The sequence below is a fragment of the Agrilus planipennis genome, unplaced genomic scaffold (assembly GCF_000699045.2).
Source record: "Agrilus planipennis isolate EAB-ADULT unplaced genomic scaffold, Apla_2.0 scaffold101, whole genome shotgun sequence".
In the NCBI taxonomy this organism is placed as follows: Eukaryota; Metazoa; Arthropoda; class Insecta; order Coleoptera; family Buprestidae; genus Agrilus; species Agrilus planipennis.
The window spans coordinates 826,788-851,700 of record NW_020438899.1 but is presented as its reverse complement, the minus strand read 5'-3'; the positions used below and the strand labels follow the sequence as shown (position 1 = coordinate 851,700).

General features: G+C 36.3%; 1 protein-coding gene across 1 annotated transcript in view; it reads left to right on the top strand.

The window, feature by feature from the left end:
• LOC108735595 (transient receptor potential cation channel subfamily A member 1) overlaps positions 1 to 24,913 on the top strand; it is a 124,085-nt gene that overhangs the window by 84,200 nt on the left and 14,972 nt on the right. The window contains exons 5-10 of the mRNA XM_018467608.1: positions 13,383 to 13,473; positions 14,042 to 14,237; positions 14,631 to 14,742; positions 17,508 to 18,043; positions 22,632 to 22,916; positions 23,002 to 23,171. Coding sequence (XP_018323110.1) covers positions 13,383 to 13,473; positions 14,042 to 14,237; positions 14,631 to 14,742; positions 17,508 to 18,043; positions 22,632 to 22,916; positions 23,002 to 23,171 — 1,390 coding nt within the window. The remainder of the gene's footprint in view (positions 1 to 13,382; positions 13,474 to 14,041; positions 14,238 to 14,630; positions 14,743 to 17,507; positions 18,044 to 22,631; positions 22,917 to 23,001; positions 23,172 to 24,913) is intronic.

Below are 24,913 nucleotides of genomic sequence, written 5' to 3'. Positions count from 1 at the left end.
AGGGCATAGGCTTCAACCCACTTGGTAAAATAGTCCATAACGACCACGATGTACTTGTTACCTTTCTCGGACTCTGGGAATGGACCCGCCACATCGATTGCGATTCGTTCGAAGGGGCCACCGACATTGTATTGACGCATTGGCGCCCTTGGCCTTTTCTGTGGTCCATTACTCGCGGCACAGGTGGTACACTTCTTACACCAATTCTTGACATCTTCCTTACAGTTCATCTAATAAAATCGCTGTCGAACTTTCCCAAGCGTCTTATTCACTCCAAAATGGCCACCAGATGATCCAGCATGAAGATACTGCAACACCTCTCTAACCTTGTTTCGAGGAATAACCAGTTGCTTCCTATCTTCCCCATCCATCTGGACCTTCAATAACACGCTTTAGAATGCCATCCTCCAATACCATTGAATCCCACTGAGCCCATAATGATTTTAGTACTTGGGTACAGGAAGAGACTTGCTGCCACGTTGGCCGTTTTCCGTCTTCTTTCCATTCCATTATCTTCTTCAAGTCCGGGTCGTTTTCTTGGTCGTGTTTTATATTGTCAGGTAACCATTCGTCATCGATTACCGTGACGCGTCGAATTGCCTCTTCGTTCTTTTCCATTCCATCACACTGCTTGCAGTCTGCTTGACAAGATTATCTGGAAAGTGCATCGGCATTCTTATGTCCGGTTCCAGGCCGGTGCTCCACGTCAAAATCATATTCCTGTAGCTTCTCAATCCATCGAGCTACCTGGCCCTCCGGATTCTTGAAGTTCAGAAGCCACTTTAAAGCTGCATGATCGGTGCGTAAGGTGAATTTTCGTTCATACAGGTATTTATAAAAATGTTCTACACCTTTGACTAAAGCCAGCATCTCTCGCCTAGTGACGCAGTAGTTTCTTTCGGCTTTTGATAAGGTCTTGCTAAAATAGCCGATTACCTTCTCTTGGCCATCTTGTAACTTCGAAAGAACGGCTCCCATTCCCACATTGCTGGCGTGTGTCCAAAATGAACATTCCATTGGGCCGAGGATATACCAGTACGGGGGCTGTGATTAAAGCCTGCTCCAAAGTCCCAAATGCCGTTTGACAATCCGAATCCCAATGAAATTTGCGGTCACTTTCGGTTAAACGTGTCAAAGGTTTGGCGATATTAGCGAATCCATAAACATAGCGACGATAATAAGTGCACAATCCCAAGAAGCTTCTTATGCCGTGGACATTTTCAGGCACTGGCCATTATTTCACGGCCTTTATCTTCTCTGGATCCACGGTCACGCCCTTCGCTGATACAACATGACCCAAGTAAGAAACTTCCTCACGGAAAAGGTGGCACTTTTTCGGACTGAGTTTCAAATTGGCCTCGCGTAACCGCTGGAATACCGCTTGCAAATTCTGTATGATGTCATCCAGGTATACCAAGCAGGTCTTTCCAATTTGATCACTCAAGATTTTCTCCATCAACCTTTCGAACGTCGCCGGGGCATTGCATAAACCAAAAGGCATAACTGTAAACTGCCAAAGGCCCGTGCCGATCGAGAATGCGGTCTTTTCCTTGTCGGCAGCATTTAAAGCAACTTGCCAGTATCCGCTGTTCAAGTCGAGTGTGGAAAACATTTTCGAACCAGAAAGCATATCCAAGGTGTCATCAATCCGTGGTAGTGGATAACTATCTTTCTTAGTTACGTTATTGAGCTGGCGGTAATCCACACAAAAACGGGTTGTTCCATCCTTCTTCTTTACCAATACTACCGGTGATGTCCATGGATTTGAGGATGGCTCAATTATGCCTGTCTCCTGCATTTCGTGGATTATTCGCTCTGCTTCATCCTTTTTGACCAGGGGTAATCGTCTAGGTCTTTCACGAATAGGCTGCGCATTTCCGGTATTGATCTTGTGTTTTACGATATTGGTCCTTCCCCTACCATTCTTGTCAGTCTCAAAGACGTCGGCATTCTGACAAAGTAGATGTTGCACTTTAAATTTCTGCTCATTGGTTAGATTCCTACAATATCTGTCAATCACTCCATTTATTTCAACATTAGCTTCGCCATGAACAACCGCTTTTTCTCCGGTAGCCGTACGCAGGACCCACTTAGTTGACACGACCTGGTTAGAACCCTCAATTACGCCGGGTTTTACTGTGCTCCTAGTGGCCCCAGTATCCAAAAGAAACACGCATCTTCGGCCATTTATTTTTCCACCTAGGAGTAGACTGTCATTCTGGTGCTTCAAGGTCTTCGTAAATGCGATAAATTCGGGGTCGTTTTGTCCGTGGGTCAACGTTTGCCCCGTTACGTCGACCCTATCTAGTTTTCCTGTTGTTGACGTCGAGTACTTGGGGAAGGAGTACTTTTCCTACACTGCCTCCACGTGGGACCTAGTTCACCGCAATTCCAACATCTTAGCCTTCGTGTTTCTTTATCGAACTTGGAGATGATTCGGCAGACGGTTTCTTTTGGAGATTCTGACGAATCCGTTTCTTCAAGCAGTAGCCGAACCCTTCCCTGTCTGCTATAGGCCTGTTTAACAGTTTCGTATTCCAATGCACGAGCCAATGCATCAGCTAGCGTCTTAGGTCGGTCAAGGCGTATTCGTTGTTGGGTGTCACTGTCCTGAAGTCCATCAGTAAATGCCTCCACTGCCAACCTTTCCATCAATTCTTCTGGAGTAATAGGATAGGCCAGTCGGAACAGTCTCGCAATATCGGCCTCGAAATCTTGTAGGGATTCCGTTGGTTTCTGCTGACGGGCTTTCAGTTAGATGTGATACACCGCTGTTAAATGAGCCTCGCCATAGCGCAACTCCAACCGTTTTATCAACTGTTCATAATCCGCCAACTCTTCCGGGGAAAGGGTGTTCAAAATGTCACATGCATCTCCATGAAGCGCAACGGTCAACGCAGTGGCTTTTTCTTCAGGTGCCCAGTTATTCGCCTTAGCAGCCGCCTCGATTGCTTGTGGTATGTGGCCCATCAGGACTTTCCATCAAAAGTTGGTGGTTTTACCCGTGTTCTTGACTCTACACCGCTTCCTTGGCTGATTTGGCTGGCTTCGTTGAGTGTACTAGATGCACCAACATCCCCTTCGATTGGTTTTGTCTTTCCATTAAAAATCAATTCTTCCAGCAATTTTATCTTCTCTTCTGTTTCTTGAATATTCGTATTAAATTTTTCTTCCCATTTATTCTCCAATTCACGTTTCAAACTTTTACTATTTTCTTCCAATTTATTTTCCAAACTTCTAGTGTTTTCTTCCAATTCACGTTTCAAACTTTTACTATTTTCTTCCAATTTATTTTCCAAGCTTTTAGTGTTTTCTTCCAATTAATTTTCCAAACTTTTACTATTTTGTTCCAATTTTTCTTCCAATTTATTTTCCAAACTTTTACTTTTTTCTTCCAATTCACGTTTCAAGCTTTCACTATTTTCTTCCAATTCACGTTTCAAGATTTGCGTCAATTCATTTTCGAAAAGGAACGTTTCAGGATCGTGACCATCCTTTTTCAAGGCCTCCGCGAGCCGCCACTGAAATTCCGTTTTGTTACCGCTTGTCGCTTCATCCCGTTCTTCCAATTCTCATCTTAACTCGGCTACTTTTAATTCGTACAACTTCTTTGCCATTGTAATGTCTTTTACCCCACACCTGACACCAGTTGTAATGTTCGTGGGTTTGACAAATTAAATTTTAAGAAGAAAACTACTTATTTACACTAATTAAGCGCCCGCGGCTAGTCGGCGAATCGATAAGCCGCTCACACACACGTATGCTCGATTGCACACAATCACGCTCGTGGTCGCTATACTATGTATGTCACGACAAATCATTGTGAATCACACTCGCTCCTTTTTGTCAAATCTCACTCGCTTTAGATAGACGAATACCTTGCCCGTAGGCTAGTAAAGGTAAAGGCTATTGAAGCGAAATTTTTAAGTAACGTAAATATAGCAGTCTTCGTCCCTATCATAAAATGAACCGATAAGGGTTTGGCTTTCGACTGTTGCTTTATGTTTTGACCATGAAAGATATGCTGTTTTTACGGTTAAGAGTCTGCTTCTGTCATCATATAAAAACGATATTTCAGAAGTATACTTTTGAATTCTTATTTTTGTAAATTATGTTATACAGGGCAATCGGCTATACAAATATGATGCAAAAGATGACCTATCTTTTACTTCTTTTGTGCCCTCTCGCTTTTTAACGCACATTTTGAAATCAGAATTTTAACGTCTGCGTATTCTCCTTTAATCTATTAATTTTTTACTTAATTACAGCGTAGCGTGTAATCGTTCTCTCATCTTTTTATTGCGAGAATGGTTTTTCTTTTGATTGTAATTATTTTCGGATAGTCAAGTTTTTAAAGAAAATGTCTTAGACTTGACTAAAAAATATAAATGCATTTGGTGCGTTAGTTCGTGCCTCCCTAAATTTGTTACTTTGATTTAATATTTAATTAACAATAATTAACAACAAATTAATCATCATTATCATAAGGTCGTCAGTCCTAAAACTGGTTGGACACGTACATCCACCCTTTCCTATCCTCAGCTAAACTTCGCATTTTTATAAAACTAGAACAACCCACATTCTTAACCATAACTCCTAATAAAAAGAAAAAAATAATCCTGATCCTTTAAAGAGATCCGGTATGGATCTTTTGGCTGGATCGGGAATAGATCTGTTGAATCGGTCCAGCATGGATCTTTGAAACGGATCCGTCATGGATTTTAGAAACGGGTCCGTCATTGATCTTAGAAACATATCGGACATGGATTTTTCAATTGGATCCTATGTTGATCATATATGGTGACGATTTTCCATCATACCCGGATCAGAAAGCCTGATTTATTTCTGGTCAATTTTCAGGCAATTCTGATCCGCATTGGATCCAATCCACTAACTAATTTCCAGTCGGGATAATATTATATCTCAATTCATAGAAAATATTGTTTGCAATAAGTATTAATAAATTTGTTATAATTAAAAAGTGTTGAAACCACCATGAAGTCATAATGTGTGAATGCTTTATGTCCTTTGCAAACCCGTAAACATTACATGTATAACTTCTAATTAGAAGGCAAATAAAGTAATATAACGGAAAAAGTTCTATCATGAATGTAAAAAAAAATAGAACACCTGCACGATAGTCGCATTAGCGATACCCAATAAAAAATATATTTGCAATCACTACCGACCTGGAGTTGCTTTCGAAAATGCAGCTCTTGGAGAAGCAGAGATGATTCTTCACATTTGATAAAGCCCTAAAATCGAGCATGCGAAAAGTGATAGTTGAGACAAAGCTTTTATTTTACTCGACATTCCAAAAGAAATAAGTTATCTATTTTACGATTATATTGTCACAATCAGACGGAATTGGGGTATCCCCCTATACATCTCGACTCTCCGTTTACCTCCGAAGTCCCCAGAAGTGAAAGGTTCGTTTATATATAATCCCCTAGTATATATAAAGTATACATATATATAAGATGAAAGACAACATTCTAATTTTTTACTGCAGCCCCCCCCCACCCCATTTGCAAATCCTAGATCCGTCACTGGTTCAGGGTAATATCATTTATATTGTGAAGGAATAGAATATACTCCCTTGCGGTACACCTATTTCTATATGTAATTCTTTGGAGTAATGATCATTCTACTTAATTGTTTGCTTTCTATTTTGAAGATAACTCTCAAACCACTTTAGGCAAATGTTCCGGATATCATAACCCCTTAGTTTCTGTAGCAATATTTTCCTATCTACAATTTTAAATGCCTTTTAAGATCTAAAAAAAGAATCACTACCCTTTTGTCGCTATTTATTGGAAATATCCATTCGTTGATAGCGAACTGTAGTGTTGTTTCAAAATCTAGATTGATATGTCCCTATAAAATCATATTCTGTGATATATTTAACTAATTGCTCATAGACCGCCTTTTCTAATATTTTTTTTCAATAGGAGCGAAATTCTTCAGCCTTAATTGTATAAGGCACTCATTTTAGGGGGACTATAGTTGATGTTTTAAGTATATTTGGTACTATACCCACTTATAAGGAAGTATTAACTATATTTATCAACTTATTTTCTAAAACACAGTAAAATTGCTTAATAATATTTATATTTAAGTTGTCTACACTGGACTTATTTTTTAGGTTTATCATAATGTCCATTACTTCAGTCTTTTTCAGTAACTTAAAATCTCTTAGAGAACAACCTAATTCACTAAAAAAGGCGGTCCTATCATTCGCTCTTGCTTCACCTATATAACTTACTATGTCTAAGATACTATCAGAGAAGTATATATTAAGGTATTCACATATATCTCTATATTGGGTATAAATTTTACCGTTTACCATTAACTGATTTATTTTACTTTCTTGCGTATCAGTTACTATGTTTCTTACAGTTTTCTACATCTGTTTTGGANAAAATATAAATAAAATACTGATTTAACACCTCCTCTCAAAGCGATACTAATTTAAGTAATTGGCTTCTCAATGCCCATGTAATTTAAACAATTCCAATGCTTGACACTAGACAGTCCCTTGGTGAGAACGTCAGCTGGCATCTTGTCAGTGGGCAGGTACACCACGTTGATCTCGCCTGTAACTATGGCTTCTCTCACGAAGTGGTGTCGCACGTGTCCTTGGTTCTTGAATGTATGTACAGGATTCTCTGCCAGTTGCTTCGCTCCTTGATTATCAATGTGAATGTCAATTGCTGGCGGTGGACAAGCGCCAATCTATTCGCTGAGTCTTTTTAGGTGCATCGCTTCCTTGGAAGCCTCACTGAGTGCTATATACTTAGACTCCGTTGAAGACAAGGCCACCGTACGCTGCTTCCTCGACTTCCATGAGACGGGACCTCCACTCATCGTGAACGCGTATCCAGTGTAGGACCATTTGTCGTCAACACATACAGCCCAATCAGCATCCATGAAGCCGGTCAGGTTCTCACCTTTGAACTGAAAGTGATACCTACGTCGGTTGTACCCTTGAGCTACCGTAATACTTGTTTCGCAACTTGCTACTGACTCTTTCCAAAACAGTCGTTGAACTGGCTCAGGACACTTGTAGCGTGTGTAATATCACAGCGCGTTCCGACGGACAAGCACATAAGGGCTCTGATAAGTTCTCGATACGCTGGTTTCTCTCCGTCTTCTTTGCTCCAAATTTCGTCCCTAGATAACTTAGCTCCTGGTTCGAGCGGTGTTGAGAGCGATTGACAATCGGACATCCCAAAGCGGTCAATTCTGTCCAGCACATACCCGCGCTGACTCATGGTGATCGTCGATTTGTCCCGAGTGAATTCGATTCCCAAGCAGTAAGAAACGTCCCCCAAATCTTTGATCTGGAACGACTCGCTCAGGAACTTTGTAGACTTTGTCGAGCATTTCAGCATTGCGTAACATCACAAGCGTGTCGTCGACGTAGACGACAATAATGAGCTGGTTTCCACCCTCGTTCTTCACGTAGACGCTTGCGTCTCCGAAAGTTGGCTTCGCGCCAAACTTTTTCAGCTCTTTATCGAAGCGCTTATACCAGCATCGTCCAGCCTGTTTTATCCCGTTCAATGCCTTCCTCATACAACAGGCTTTATTTCCGGAAGATAATTGGGACAACATGTTTGCAGCCTTGTTGACCACCTTTCGGGAGTCCAACTTCTTCTCAACGATGAACTTCAGGGTTTGTTCAGTATAACGTGACACCTCTATCCAGATTTCCTCGTCGATGGCGCTATTTAAGAAAGCTGCGGAGACGTCAAACTGCTGTACGTGCGTACCATGTTTCGCTACCAAGGCCATGGCAAGGCGAATTGAGCTGAACCGAGTGGCAGGTGTATAAGACTCGCTGCAGTCCATCCCAGGACGCTGGGTGAATCCCTTAGCTACGACTCTGGCCTTCCGCTTGGTGACAGCTCCGTCGGCACCATTTTTGCTTCTGAGTACAAGCCGACTCCCGACGGTTGAACGCTCCTTTGCACGCTCCTCCAAGTCCCAAGGTTGTTTTGCAGTATCGAGCAGAACTCGTCGGTCATCGCTAACATCCACTTGTGCCTCTCAGGGCTAGAGATTGCCGACTTGATTGAGACTTCTGCGACGCATGCGGCATCTGGTGGATAATCGACATTCTCTGCCGTGTTATATTGTTTCTAAGGTCTGTCAGGTTTGCCTGTGAGGACCTTCTTCGGTCTCCCGGGTTTACGCTTCGACGGTGGAGTCGATCCGGTTGGAACTAGAGCCAGGGCTGACTTCCCATCGGACGCCTTTGAGAAAGGCTGACGTGTTTGTTGGCGGTAGTCAATATGAGGTCGTCCTTCAAATTAAGGAGGATCTTTAAACCAACCGCGCATTAAAACGAACCCATGTTGAAGATTTAGTGGAGCAATATTCCCCAAAAATAAAAACTGCAACATAAAAATGTAGGGTGCAGACTTCTCGTAACAGCATATAGCTAAGGATCTGTATTCTAAATATTATTGGGTAACTAAACAACGGAACTGTATTGACCTATAGAAAAACCAAGTCACGTCAATAATATACATATGAAGTTAGATCACTAATTCCTATAATATACTCACATGGAATTTTAGTTTCCAGTTTTGATTTTTAAAGTGAATCTTGTAGGTCAAAGTTATATTCCTGAAGTAACCCCAAGGTAATTTATAGAAAAGCTGCTTTTAGCTTTTACGCTACTTATTTTCCCTAAACATTTTCTAAACTTTCGTTAATTATCCAAATGTTTCTTCAAAAGACTTGGAAGTAGTATAGGTTAATTTTAATTCAGTTAAATCAGATTTCAGGACGTCAAAATCTTTAATATACAAGGACCGTTCTTACCAACCTCCAAAAGCCATAAACAAAAGTCAAGTGAATTTAAAATAATATTATAATGAAGAGTTGTGTAGGTTTATGATTAATATTCGACATAATCAGCTCGAGGATTGGTACATTTGTGCACGAGCTTTATAATACGCACTTAACAAAAAGGCGCCGCCAATAAATTTTAATTAAGTCTGGACGTTATATTGAAGCTCGTCGTTTCTTGGGAAGTGGGAAGAGCGGAGAAAAGATAAATATCAGTCTACAATATATTGAAAAGTCATTCAAAACAAAAGGGCATGGGACATTTTCAATCACCATACAGAGCCATTGACTGACTTCCATTTTCTCCCAAAACAGAAAGAATGACCTGAAGGACAGAGCATCCAAACTAACGTTGTGATTCATTTAAATTCATTGGTGACGACATATTATAAAGAGGGAATTGAATAGTTTGCTTCAGTCGACGTTCAGTTTGCCCTATTATTTAAACAGGGATAAAAAGAAAAAGTAATTACGTTGCACAAGGGATATGTAATTAACAAATAACATAACTAAATAAGCAAATAGTAAATGTTTACTTATTTATTTAATTATCTATTTGATTATTAACCAAAATCATATACATAATGGGAACATTATAAAAAATTAATGTACACAATAAAAGCTTCACTTATGCAATTTGTACTTAAAAGTGCTAATGGGTGTAGTAACAATCGTCTGTATACCATCGCAATTTTATGATTTTAATGTCATCTTACCGGAGGCAGTACTAAAGCTTTGTTGCTTGTTTTTTGATAGGTACTATTTTTAAAATTATTAAAAATGAAATGAAAATTCTTTCTTGTTTCGAGAGTGTTTTACTAAAGCACTTGATGACCTTTTCCATTCAATCTTATACTTGGGATAACACACCACTAGGTCCCACATTATAGCGTCGATATCAACGATGAAAGGTTCGCTATACTGTACGTATGTCAAGATTAGGGCTACAGAGTGTGCAATGTTCCAGTTGTTAAATGCTTTTTGATATTCCGATGTCCATTGATGCGAAACTCGATCTTCTGTAAATTTATGTAGTGGTCGGGCTATATCGGCAAATCCTCGTATGAATCTTCAGTAAAAGGAGCATAGTCCTTGAAAGCTTCCAAGTTCGTGAGATTCTTTGGTGTGAGCCGATTTCATACGGCATTCGTTTTGTCATGGTCGGTCATAATCCCTTCCGATGTTACGAAATGACATAGGTATCTTACTTCTCTTCTAAACAAGATGAGGAGGACCTAAAACTACAATTTTGCGGCTGCTAATTTCTTGAATACTGCAGTCACGTTTTGGAGATGGTCGTCGAAGGTATGATGATGTTGAAGAAAACTAAACAAATTTTCCAATTTACTGGGATTGATGAAGCAATTTGTAAAGTCACTTCCAATTGCTTCAAATATTTAATATCAAAGTGTCCAGGCCTCTCGGAGGCAAAGTTGAAGGAAGGTGTTTTCGTTGGGCCAGAAATTAGACGGCTTATCGATGTCCACAGTTCATCACAATCATGACAGATCCTCAAAGAGAAGGGTGGATTGCCTTTAAAGAGGCCATAGAGAAATTTTTAGGTAATAACAAAAACCTTAACTATAAACAAATCGTCAAAAGAATGTTAAGAGCATTTCAAGCCTTAGGTTGCCTAAAGAGTTTAAAAGTACATCTTCTTCATTCCCACCTCGACTACTCTCCATAAAATTTAGGAGATGTGAGTGAAGAGCAAGGTGAACGATTTCACCAAGATATTAAAGAGATGGAAAAAAGTTACCAGAGAAGATGGAGCGTCTCAATGATGGCAAACTACTGTTGGAAGCTTCAGAGAGACCTTCCAGATGCTTCCTACAAGCGCAAATGTACCAAAAGGAGTCTCTCTGGGAAAGAAATGTGTTTAGTGCTTACTAATGAACATATTTTAGATAAAAAAAAAATAAGTTTTGCTATGCGATTATAAATTAAAAAAATTTTTCTTTTAGTATTTTATCTTTTATTTTAAGATGTTCATGGCAGTGGTGGATTCAGGCGGGGGGGGGGCTATGATAGCTGCAGCCCCCTCGTCAGTCAGCCTAAATATTTTCGTTGTATGCTATTGTAATGTTCGTGGGTTTAACAAATTAAATTTTAAGAAGAAAACTATTTAGGATTATACAACCAAACAAGATCTCCAGTTTGGTAACCACCTGCTGTAGCCTTGATGTCGTAGTTTTCTTTAATCCTGTCACTAGCTATCTGCGCATGCAGGCGAACCGACTCGTGGATATCGTTAAGCTTCCTTCGGAGGTTGGTTACATAATCTTCTCCAGCCAAGTCATCTCCTGGTTTACAGCCGAATTTGAGGTCACAAGCAAGTCACGTCAATAATATACATATGAAGTTAGATCACTAATTCCTATAATATACTCACATGGAATTTTAGTTTCCAGTTTTGATTTTTAAAGTGNGTTTACCATTAACTGATTTATTTTACTTTCTTGCGTATCAGTTACTATGTTTCTTACAGTTTTCTACATCTGTTTTGGATCAGACTTATAGCTTCAGCTAGACCGTCTAATATATCGTCAATTCGAAGTAAAGGGTATCTAACTGTCTTCTGCGTTACATCGTTCAGATTCCTGCAGTCCACACAGAATCTCGTGGAACCATCTTTCATGTATACCAGCACTATAGGGAAAGCCGAAGAACTTTGTAATGGTTCGACCACCCCTTGTTTATAAATGTCCTTTATAAGATTATTGCCTTCCTATTACCTCACCCAAGGGATTCTTCTAAGTGGTTGTTTGATGGACCTTGCTCTTCCGGTGTTGATAAAATGATATTGGTCCTACTTAAGTTGTGCTCTTAGAAGCACTAACCCACCAACGTCGTCGTGTATTCCGACCCTCGGAGTGACTATAAGACTCGATCATTCTCTACGATCGCCATATGGCAAGCTTCGTATTGGGATTTCACGTTTCCTATTAGGATTTGACGTTATAACCATCTTAACATTGTGGTGATCCTTCTATGAATAATGAGTTAGTTCCGTCAGTCTTGAAATGATGACTTCTTCGGGGCTTTAAGCTATATTCGCATAAAGTTGGCCGTGTTTTATTTGAGGGGCACGTTCGACATGTGACACGAATTTTTAAATTACCTTTGTTGAATATGTGATGTTTTAATTCAAAGTGTTTTTTAGTTTACTTAAAAATATCCTTATCCATATTCTAATTATGACTAAGAAAATAGTTTGCAACTCTGAAGAAATAACTTCACAATTAATCAGGAAAAAGCTCCAAGCAATAGGAGCGAAACATTAGGATTTATTGTAAATTAATAAACCGCTTTATTACCTTAATCAGTTCAGATTAGTTGTTTTTTTTAATTAATCATACCAAGGAACAAAAATTAATATTACCTAGATTAATATTTATTCAAGACAATGCAGTAATATACCCTTCCGTAATTCCTTTTACCGCAGACCCGAATAGGATAACTGTATACCTGACGATACTAGTATATACGTAAATTTAAATACCTTTGTGGGCATCAACTGTGTACTATGTAGGTGCATTTTCATAATTCGCTTTTTAAAGGTTTGCAAAAAAAATCATAAACAATAAATGGTTTTATAAACAGTTACAAAATATAAAAAATAGAAGGAGGAGACTGTGGTAAATATTAATTAAAAAATTAAAAGGAATACTCACCCCTAATTACCACATTTTATATGAGCGGACACGTGTTTCCCCCACTTCACACGTGGGCATTATCAACGCGAGACAGTCTCATATAAAATCATTTGTGGTAATTAGGGGTGAATATTCCTTTTAATTTTTTAATTAAGTTACAAAACATGTTTAATTGTATCCTAATAATTACTTCGACATCACAGTGTCTTCTTTAAGTGAAAGATTAATTAATTAAGTCAGATAAATCAGGACGGAAGGAGTAGTAGGGATATAAAGCAGAGGATAGCGCAAGGTCGAGTCGCCTTCAATAAAAAAAGTCACTATGCTCGGTTAATTTAGAAATTCGAAAAGGTTGCACGGCGCTATACGGGTGCGAAACATGGACAGTGGGCACGGCGGAAATGAAAATGTTAGAGGCGTTCGAAATATGGTGTTACAGACGAATGATGAGGATACCGTGGATCGCGAAGGTTAGAAATGAAGAGGCATTAGAAAGAGTAGGAGAACAGAGAACTCTATAGAAGTCAATAAGAAATAGGCGAGATAGGTTAGTAGGACACCTTCTCAAGCATGATAGTCTAGTCAGGGACATATTAGAGGCAGAGACGGAAGTTAGGAGGGGTAGAAGTAGACCCAGATTAGATTACTGTTCGCAGATAGTTAAGGATATGGGATGTAATAGTTTCACGCAAATGCGAAGATTAGCTCAAGATAGGAAAGAGTGAGGGTATGTGTTCAACCAGTCTTAGGACTGACGACCTCATAAGGTCGATTATGTTGATGATGAATTAAATATATTTTGTAACTAAAAATCGTGTGCATATTCTTTTCTACATGAAGTTACTTCATTTATTCAATATGTTTTAGATTTTAATGTACAAGATAATGTCGGCAACACCCCACTACATGTTGCTGTGGAGAACGAATCTTTAGAAGCAGTCGACTTCTTATTGCTAAAGTAAGTTTTTAATATTTAATACAGACACGTTTTCGTTACCTTTCTACAATAAAATCAAAACTACTTAATTATACGTAAAAAAAAGTGAGCTTACCGTGAATAAAACTGTTTCGTTTAGTGATATGAAACGACGAAAAGCATTTCAAATATAACTTAGCAGTTAAAAACGAAACACCGAGACAGCTTTCTAAGTTGATTAATAGGACTTATTTCGTTCGTCATACTTGATATGTTTTTAACAAATATGGAAATAAGTGCGGAGCTTTGGAGGGTGTATACTAAATGCAATAAACAATGGCATGGTGAGTTTCTCAGCGTAATAAGGGAAAAAACATTTAAGGCAATCACAAAATTAAATTTACTTCTTTGAACTACCTTTTTTTCGAAAACAGTGAACTTTCGGACATACCAACATTTACTTAATTTTCTTGTTTTATTGTGCCCTATCGCCTCCTGCAAGCTCCGCACTTATTTCTGTTACATCCTGTAGATATTTTTAATAAAAAACTTAGGTAAATTGTTAATTATGTACATATATTGTAACAATACGTTCTTTATTAAATTCTAGAGGTGTGAAAACAGATATTCTAAATGATAAGAAACAAGCTCCAATTCACCTAGTTACTGAACTAAACAAGGTTGCTGTGTTGGAAGTAATGAGTAAACATAAAAGCAAAATAGACATACAGCAAGGAGGCGAACATGGTCGTACCGCCCTCCATATTGCAGCTATATACGACCACGAGGAATGTGCGAGGATTCTAGTAAGCTTTTTATCAAGATTAAACAATCTTCTTGTGGGAACAATTCGCGTTGCTTTTTTCATGGTTCCTTTTAGGAATATTATTCAAAAAAAGGGAAAAGATTTATAGGCTCATCCTTTTGGCTTACGTCTGCAATAAACAAAATTATTTTTTTGTCAGAATAGATAAATTAGAAAGTGCCAAAAAGAATGGCTATCTTGTGCAACTTCAGCACCAACATTTTTTTGGCCAATGGTTTCTTTTGCTAAATTTTCTATGCTAAATAGGGATTGAATATGAATTATGGAAACTAAAATGTAATTCTTATTTTTATTTAAAGTTTCAAACAATAGTTGTGTTGTATTTGCCTTTGTTTAGTGAGATTGATAGGCATGTGATGCATTTAATATTTAGATTACAGAGTTCGACGCTTGTCCAAGGCAGCCGTGTAATAATGGTTACTACCCTATCCATGAAGCTGCTAAGAACGCTTCTTCAAAGACCTTAGAAGTATTTTTGCAATGGGGTATGTTGTAAATAAATAGATACTACATTTACTGATGAGCATAAATAAGGCTAAACCCGACTCCATGATGGTTTTGTTCTCGGTCTTGCTAAGTACCGTCGTAAAGTCTATAATAAATGACGCAAAAAGCTTTCGGAACCTTCACTACTATTCGTACAATATCGCATATTTTTAAACCTGATGGTTACCGTGCGCACTTAAACATATACTTCGTTTACTTTCTGTAGTGATGTGACCTGCAGTTTGACCGGCGCAAAGTAGAAAAGAACAGCACTAGGCGATTAAAGGAAGGAGACAACTCTCGGCCAAACTCTTAACCGGCGAGTAGAGTATAAACCGTACAGTACTCCACGTAAAATTTGACCATTTTATCCACTACAATTGCATTGCTCAAATGTGCTGTTATTGGTACCATGTTTATTTATATTTGAAGACATATAAAGGCTTTAACGCTTTTTTTTTCGACTCGCACTACCATTCATGATTGAACAAAACTTTTAGCAGGTACTATATGAAAAAGTATGTTTAATGAACAAGAGTCGAGAGTATAAGGAGCTTTTTTCTCCCTACCTACGATTTTGCCAGCGCGCATCCAAGACATTGGAAGGGGCACATCGCTAGAGAAAGAGAATGAAGTATACCTGATGTAAATGGCTTTTTCGAATTTATTTATAACGCAGTCACGAACCGAAGCTGCTTCCTATAAGCAGTGTACTGCCTTCTATTGACATCTACTGCTATTGTATTATATGTGTTTGACAAGGAACTATCTTCTTCCAGATTGAATCTAAAACGTAGCTTTTATAAATTATTACTGACCAAGAACTTTTTAATACTAATGTTGGTACACTAAATGAACTTATTCTAAATNTTAGGAACAGTAATCTAATCTGGGTCTACCTCTACTCCTCTTAACTTCTGTTTCTGCCTCTAACATATCTCTGACTAGATCTTCATGCCTGACAAGGTGCGCTACTAACCTTTCTCGCCTATTTTTTATTGACAGTCCTCTGTTCTCCTATTCATTCTAATACCTCTTCATATCTAACCTCTATCCACAGTATCCTCATCATTCGCCGGTAACACAACATTTCGAACGTTTCTAACCTTTTCTTTTTCGCCTCGCCCACTGCCCATGTTTCGCACCCGTACAGCGCCGCGCTCCAAACATACACCTTTAATAACCTTTTCCGAATTTCTAAATTAATCGTTCGCGAGCGTAGAAGTGACTTCTTTTTAATGAAGCCAATTCGACCCTTCTCTATCGTCTGATTTATATATGTACCACTTTTTCCGTCCTGACTTCCTAGATACCTAAAAACATTGTAACATTATAAAAACGTTATTGTAAACATTATAAAGACAAAAAAAAACTTATATAGTATACAAATATGAATCTAAATAAAGACAAAACAGAAGTGTTATAAGCGTTTGTATACGACAACAGCCGCATACCATGGAGCAATCGATGTCACAATCTTTTGTTAAATTATAGAGGTAATGAGTTACTACAAACAGCGTAGTGAACGCCATCTATAAAATATTGCTAAATGTTGTGGAATTCGAAAATGTTCGCCAGAGCCATTGCAAACGGTTGCTATGTATCCTACTGAAACTGTCTTAAGACCAGATGTGAATCGCGATTTCGATTCATCAGCACAACAAACAGCATAATGTAACTCCACTATCGACTTATTTTGATGTCAAAATAAAGAAAGAAAATCCTGGTGGAAAATATGCAGCTGGGTTTGTCTATAATGACTAAGCTATTAATGTTGCTCTTTGTACCGATTAAAATGTGTAGTGTATTAATTGCCCCGATAAATAATTTGATAGGATATTGTTTCTTAAAGAGCTATTAATAGAGGTACATATTTTAATTATTTTATTACATATTAAATAATGATTCATACATTAAAACATTTTTCGATGTAACTACTAATTGCCTCCTTTTTGTATTGTATGTTGGACTCTTTCTCAATTAGTGGGACCTTCATGTTATAAAAAAATTAACCTTTCTCTGTTGTACATAGTAGCAAATACCATAACAGACTTCAATTTGTTTAAGAACGCTCATTTAATACATAGTGTGCTTATATATTAAGTAATAATAGTGCTAGAGTTTGAAATTTACGCTTTAAGACAGGAGTAATTGAGTTTAATTAATCGTGATGTTTAATACGCCACTGCACTTGAGATCTGTTTAGCCAAGTTTATTAGTAATAGTTTATCAATCCACCCTCGTATATAGTATCGGTATCAANGATAGCACTCAAGTTTTCAGAATTTATTTTATAAATTTCACTTAACATTAGATACCTACACAAGCTTCCGTCCAATTTAGAAATTACTTGGTTACTAAAATTGCTTCTCAGTCTATATAATAAGAGAATCACCAGATTGGCTTCAGAACACTTTGGTCTTGTAAGATACAGGTTGCTCATGAGCTATCTCGACCACTTTTAGGTGAAACGGTTAAGTTTTTGTGTACTATTGCCGTATTGTTTTCTTAGAAGCAAAGATTTTGCCATCCCTATCAGATGGCATCTTCAATTGATTCAGTATTATGGTCAGCCGCTGATCCTAACAATGGTGAAACGTTTGCAGGTAAAGAAAAGTTACGTCAACATTTCTCAAAACTTTCATCGATTGTATTAGTTGTGGCCGTATTAATCAAATTGAGGACTTGCCTTAATTTTGCTCATCAGTAACTATATTAAATTAAGTATAGCGATTTATTATTATTTATTACATCTTAAATGTAGGTGAATCAAGAGGTTGTACTCGGGATGAAATGATATCATTTTATGATGCGGAAGGTAATGTACCCCTTCATTCGGCAGTTCATGGAGGTGATATAAAAGCAGTGGAACTTTGCATAAAATCAGGTGCAAAAATTTCTACTCAACAATACGATCTGTCAACACCGGTCCATCTGGCTTGTGCTCAAGGGGCTAAGGATATTGTAAAATTAATGTTTAAAATGCAACCTGAAGAAAAGATGGCCTGTTTGGCATCTTGCGATATCCAAAAAATGACACCACTACATTGTGCAGCAATGTTTGATCATCCAGAAATTGTTGAATATTTAGTTACTGAAGGCGCCGATGTTAATGCAGTTGATAAAGAAAAGAGATCTCCGCTTTTATTAGCAGCATCTAGGGGTGGTTGGAAGACGGTCAATACCCTTATAAGGCTTGGAGCAGACATTAATATTAAAGATGTAAACAGGAGAAACGTTTTGCACTTAGTGGTTATGAACGGCGGACGACTAGAACAATTCGCCGCTGAAGTAAGCAAGGTACCGTTTTTTATATTTTGTACTAATAATGCTAAAATCACTACTGCTTTTCGAAAGTAATTGATTGATTGATTGATTTAATAAAACATCAGATTAATACTCAACCAGAAAAGTTATGGCAAAAGTTTAGATCAAAATGCGTAATTTATAGAAAGTACATTTGCATTTTAGATTTCGTTATTCAGAAAAAGGTAGCTATCTTTATAATAAAGTTATTTTATCTGCTTCATATAGGTAAGAGCTACTCGGACAATCTTATAAAATATATTGAACATATTAAATTATATTGGTCCTAGTTTACACAACTTTTACGTAAACACTTTTTTCAAATTTTTTACCTTTCCAGCTTATTGAAAATTAGATTTATTTTCTTCGTATAAAATGATTTATAAAAGCGGTCTAAAATCATATGAAAAATATTTTCAGTCTTTTGAGCGCTACATAAGTTCATTATTTAAGTGGAACACTCTGTATATTTTTACATTTTTGATTTCTTTGTTTAATTTTAGGTCGACTTTATTAACCGTTTTGATACATTCAGCAGTTTGAATAAGACCAAATAGTATCTAAACCATTAAAACCAAAAACCTACGGTTTGGACAGTTAGTTTTAGCAGAAATTACTGCATCTTTTTTGCTGTGGACTAAATGTGTACGTTATTCGGAGCCGGAAATATGGAGATCTACTTTTAGCAATCTTACGAGGCGGGTGACTTTGCGAAATTAAAAGCCCTTTTGACTGATTTAAGGTTTTAAATATAAAATAATCAATTTTTTCTGGGAAAATGTGAGATATAAATATTTAAAATCTTATATCTGCAGAAAGGGCTTTTAATTTCTCATCGAACGGTGCCGTTTGAAAAAAGTATGATTTTATGGTTTAGATGCTATTTGGTCTTATTCAAACAGCTGAAATCGTGTTTTTAAACAGTTGAATATCTCAAAAACTACTAGAGATAGGTATAAAGAACTGTTAACAAAATCGACCTAAATTAAACAAAAAACCAAAACTAAAAATATACAAGGTGTTCCGTTTAAAATAATGAATTTAGACAGCTCGGGAAAGAAATGGAACACCCTGTATGATTTAAAATATTTTACGTATATGCACCAAATGATTTCAGACCACTTTCATAAATAATTTTTTTATTAAATGTATAATAACAGAGTTATAGACGAAACCGTATTAGGTGGAACAATCTGTATAAGCAATTGGAAAATTTTTTTATTAACACTCCGTACACGTTTCGCCTTATTAGGGAATCTATGTAGATTTACAAATTGCTAACAATTCCATACGTACGTAATGTGACTCGATATGTAGGGGCTTAAGGATGTTTGGGAGGTATGTCAAAATGCTACGAGACAAATAAAAATCTGGAAGAACGTTCTTCATTCAATTCTAAAACTCCTGTAAAAATTTCAAATCGATTTACTAAACCATTAAAAAGTTATTGAAATTTTAAAAAATTGTAATTTTACACGTCATTTTATGGAGATTCGTTAACCGAACAGATTAAATTTATTTTTATTAACAGAAAAAAAGCTACCAGAAATTTCAAACTTTTATAATAAGTAACTTGAACTCTGGAGAATCACTTTAGCGTAAGGTTATTCAAATTCACTAAATGGTTATCGAGGAAAAAATGAAAAATTAGCTGAAAATCTCGTTTTTACTTGATAATATAATGATAATATTTATAATTGTCTGAAATAAATGCAATTTTAAAGTTTTAATTATTATTTAAACATATTAAAAAGTTTTACGCTCATTATTAATAAAGATTTAAACTAAATATTTTTTTGTTTCGAAGTTGAAATCAATGCATATACACTGACAAAAGTCAGTTAAAAATTTTCCATATTACTTGTTATTTCTTATTTGATTCAAAGTTTTTGGTCAAATTCCAAATTTTCTCTCAAAGCGTATATTTTTTTTTTAGTATAGATAGTATTTATTTACCTCATGATATGCTGCAAAACCTAATTAATCGCGAATTTCTAATTTTATGACTGTACTCTTATCTCAGATTGTACCTCCCAAACATCCTTAAGAGAGAGCTGCTTCTAATGTCTTAAGTGGCCTTTTGGTAAAATCAATACAGTATGTACATCTAATGCCCTAATAAGGCGATACATACACAGAAGGTTAGTATAAAGATTGTGAAACTATTCTAAGTTTAATCTGTTACCCATAAAATAAATACCCATATTTCAATGTCATAAATAATTTTTTATATGACTAAAGAAATACAATTAGGAGTAGCAACCCTATATGTAATATAAAAACATAAAATATTAAATGAAGTATATAAACAATGTAAAATCATTCAAATTGAGATATTAAGAAATAGATTGAAATTAAGCATTATTGGAATTGTCCAGTCGGTTTATTTTTACCAGGTTATAATTGGTGTTATTCTTACAGAAGATCCAATAAACACAAAGTTGTTCCATAAAGTTAAGTCAAATATACGCAAGTTTCTTTAACAGTAAATTACAAAGGCATTTAGTTTACACGAATAATCTATCATGAAAGATGAGAAGCATTTGTTCTTTTTAGAAAAGTTTCGTTCGAAATTGGGTCGACGTTGTTTGTTAAGAATGCCTTTCATATCGTGACCGCGTATCTAGGTATCCACACTGAATGTACTTACACTTTGCAAACAATAACCTATTAAAGAAATAACCCAAACAGTATTTTTCTATTTAGTAATTCTTTATTTACAGTACGTCCTTAAAGTCTTGTACGTTGCAATTATTCTAAAAACTGCCGCTTTGTTGCACTATTGTATGAATAAAAATGTTTTCTTTTTAACCCTACACATGTGACACCTAAGTATACTCAGGTCTACACTAACTTTCTAAAAATTCTGCGAAAAGTAGGAGTCCTCTGAATACAATCGTTACTTCAGAACTAAATAAGCAATGTTAATTTCTTCAAGTAGAGTGTAAAGTATTAAATATAAATAGTAGCAGAGAAAGGTTGTATTCGATGTAAGAGCAGTGGTGGGAATGAAGAGTTACGTATTAGTAAAAAATATAGAGGTTAGATAAATGACGTTATAAGTAATGAACATGTACCAAATTTATGTTTTATTAATCATTATTAACTTAAAGTCGTATTTTATTAAAAAGTATACTTAGCATATAAATTTATTAACATTTCGAAGTGGTTTTTCAAAAATTACAGGTGGCATTTTCAAAATAATTGTAATGTATTTACCGTATGTATGGGATATGCCATTTTCGGTAGAGGATTACGGTTTGCGCAAGACTTTTTTGTAAAATTAAAGATGGCGCCAGGAAAATTCTTATATTCCTTTTGGCTTTTAAGATACAAGATGGAATTGATTTTTATAGTTATGAAGCAAACATGTTTTTTTTAATGGGACAACCTGTATATTATTTTTTATATTTATTAGACATAATGTGTGCTTTCCAAAAATATATGATTATATACAATTATTTTCAAAAACAAGCTCAGAATTTACGATTTTCTGAAATTTTCTAATAGGGTATGACTAATTTGTTTGAAGTAAAAAACAAAATGTCACCTATAAATTTCACACGGCCAGAGGCGGATTAATTGTCGAGATCGCCCTAGGGTAGCACCTCATAGACGACCCTCTAGCGGTCATATATTTTGCAAAAGAATAAGGTACGAGACGTGTTTTGGAAGCGCTACATCTCTATAAAAAGTATGATTTTTTGTGAGTTGGTATTTCCTTAATTTTTCTTGTTTGCCTTACGGATAATTCGTTAATGCACACGGCGATGCCAAATGGTCCGATAAATCTTATTTTTGAAGTGTGGGTATTTTCAATCACCACAACACAAGAAATTGGTCCACAGAAAATCACCATTTAATTTTTGAGAGGGTACAACAAGGAGGCTTTGGAAATAAGGATTCGTGTTTCATTTTTGGAAGATCCATAGTCTACAGAATTTTTGNATTATACTCTCGACTCTTGTTCATTAAACATACTTTTTCATACACTACCTGCCAAAAGTTTTGTTCAATCATGAATAGTAGTGCGAGTTGAAAACAAGCGTTAAAGCCTTTAATATGTCTTCAAATATAAATAAACATCTTGTTGATATTTTCAGTAGTAAATGGTACCAATAACAGAACATTTGAGCAATGCAATTGTAGTGGATGAAATGGTCAATTTTTCCATGCAGTACTGTACGGATTATACGCTCCTCACCGGTTAAAAGTTTGGCCGAGAGTTGTCTCCTTTCTTTTCTGACCTAGTGCTATTCTTTTCTACTTTGCGCCGGTCAAACTGAAGGTCACATCGCTACAGAAACTAAACGAAATATAGCATTAAATTGACAATCATAACATAAAAACTCTGTAAAGAGGAAAAAAATATACTTAAAAGTAAATAGGAAAAAGTTTGCACGTGGCCGATGCAAGTTATGAGAGCTTAGCCGATCAGCCGCATCCTGCACGCGTACACTAACCAAAATTACATAATTATAAGTATCATAACAAAATTTAATTCTTTGAGTTTTCAAATTAGGAATTGTCTCTAAATATTTCAGTTTAGAATTATTTCAACTCTTCCTAAATAAAAATTTGCTGTAGTTATGGTCGTTACAATACGGCAAGACAACTACTGGATTCAGAGAAAGGAACGTTTATTATTAACGAGAGTGACGGGGAAGGTTTAACACCACTCCATATTGCTTCTAAACAAGGACACACTAGAGTTGTCCAATTATTACTGAATCGAGGAGCTCTACTTCATAGGGATCACAATGGACGGACACCTTTACATTTGGCCGCCATGAACGGTTATACACAAACTATTGAATTACTTCTATCCGTACATTCTCATCTTTTAGACCAATTAGATAAAGATGGGGTAATTATTTTTGTAACTGCATTTTTATAGTTTATAGTTATAGGTTGGTAAGTTCTTAAGGAATTTCAAAACTTTTCAATTGTAGAATACTGCACTACATTTAGCTACAATGGAAAATAAACCGAATGCCATTGCATTACTGCTTTCGATGAATTGTAAGCTGTTGTACAACAAAATTCAAATGAGCGCTATTGATTACGCCATCCATTACAAATTTCCTGAAGCTGCACTAGCGATGGTAACTCATGAAGACAGGTGATTATTTTATGACTTATTGTTTTAATTAGTATCAGTTAATTGTTACATATGTAAACCTCAGAGAAAAACAAAACAAAATGATAAAAGTCCTACTATCTATTGATGGTTGTAGTAAGGGTGGAGGGCAAGGTTGGACACACATTACTCACCCTACATAGCTCAAAGTCTAACTTAAAGAAATCGGTAATATAAGTAAATATATGAACTGTTTTTACCTTGAAAAAAGGATTCATATCATTCCTGATGAAATTATTTTGTCATCTCCGAAAACTTATTCTCGTTTACCAAGTAGAGGATGTAAGTCGGGCTAAATACGAGTGACAAAAATGATGTTGGAATAATGTCTTCGAAAAGTATGCTTCATTATGATCTTCGCGCCTAACATATACTATCTGTTAAGTATATATTCATCATCATCATAAGATCGTCAGTTCTAAGACTGGTTAGACACGCATCTCCACTCTTTCCTATCCTGAGCATTTCCCTAAAACTAGAACAACCCATATCCTTAACTATTTGCGAACAGTAATCTAATATAGGTCTAATTCTACACCTTCTAACTTCCGTTTCTGCCTCTAATATGTCTCTGACTAGACCTTCATGCCTGAGAAGGTGTCCTACTAACCTATCTCGCCTATTTCTTATTGACTTCCATAGAATCTTCTATTCTCCTACTCTTTCTAATACCTCTTCATTTCTAACCTTCTCTAACCTAAGTATATATTAATTAATAATTATTAACACATGTTCGAAGACATTATTCCAACATATCAGCCCGCCTCCATACAATAACGTAACTAATGTATATACAAGTCCGAATGTGCGCATCCGCCGATGGACATACTTTCACCGTAACGCATATATTTTATTGTCTTTTACAAAAATACCGACCTTTGTCCCTGTAGTAAACACACATATCTTGAGTTTGAAGAATACAATTCATGACCAGTTTTAATTAACCGTGCTACTATATATTTTCAATTATTACTAGATTAAGTCGATTAGTGTTTAAAAGCTAAAAACAAGATAATCAGTAAGTAATTGTGACGTATACCGCCACGTACATCCGCAAGCATCCTGCGTTAGGTATAATTGATCCACGATTCCTGTAGGCGAAGAACACATATTATTTTAGTTGCATTGTCTTTACTGCAGGGTTGTCACCTTCTACGTAACGCTAATTGTGGCTGATTGGGTGAAGGAAACGTCCAACCTAATGTTATGTTCCTGTTATATGGGAGATTAGTCGTGCACATATTCTTTTTCCAGTAATGCAATATTATATTAATTACTAGAGGTAGTTATCTAAACTTTTCATCCACCTACTGCAAATCACTATGTGTAGGGCTTACCTATACCTAAGTAAATTAACAATATCGATGCCATTATTGTGTAAACAACTGCAGCTATCAAATATCAAACGTATACTTCATTTACTTTCTCTAACGATGTGCCCCTTCCAATGTCTTGGATGAGCGCTGACAAAACCGTAGGTAGGGAGAAAAAAGCTCATTATACTCTCAACTCTTGTTCATTAAACATACTTTTTCATACACTACCTGCCAAAAGTTTTGTTCAATCATGAATAGTAGTGCGAGTTGAAAACAAGCGTTAAAGCCTTTAATATGTCTTCAAATATAAATAAACATCTCGTTGATTTTTTCAGTAGTAAATGGTACCAATAACAGCACATTTGAGCAATGCAATTGTAGTGGATAAAATGGTCAATTTTTCCGTGC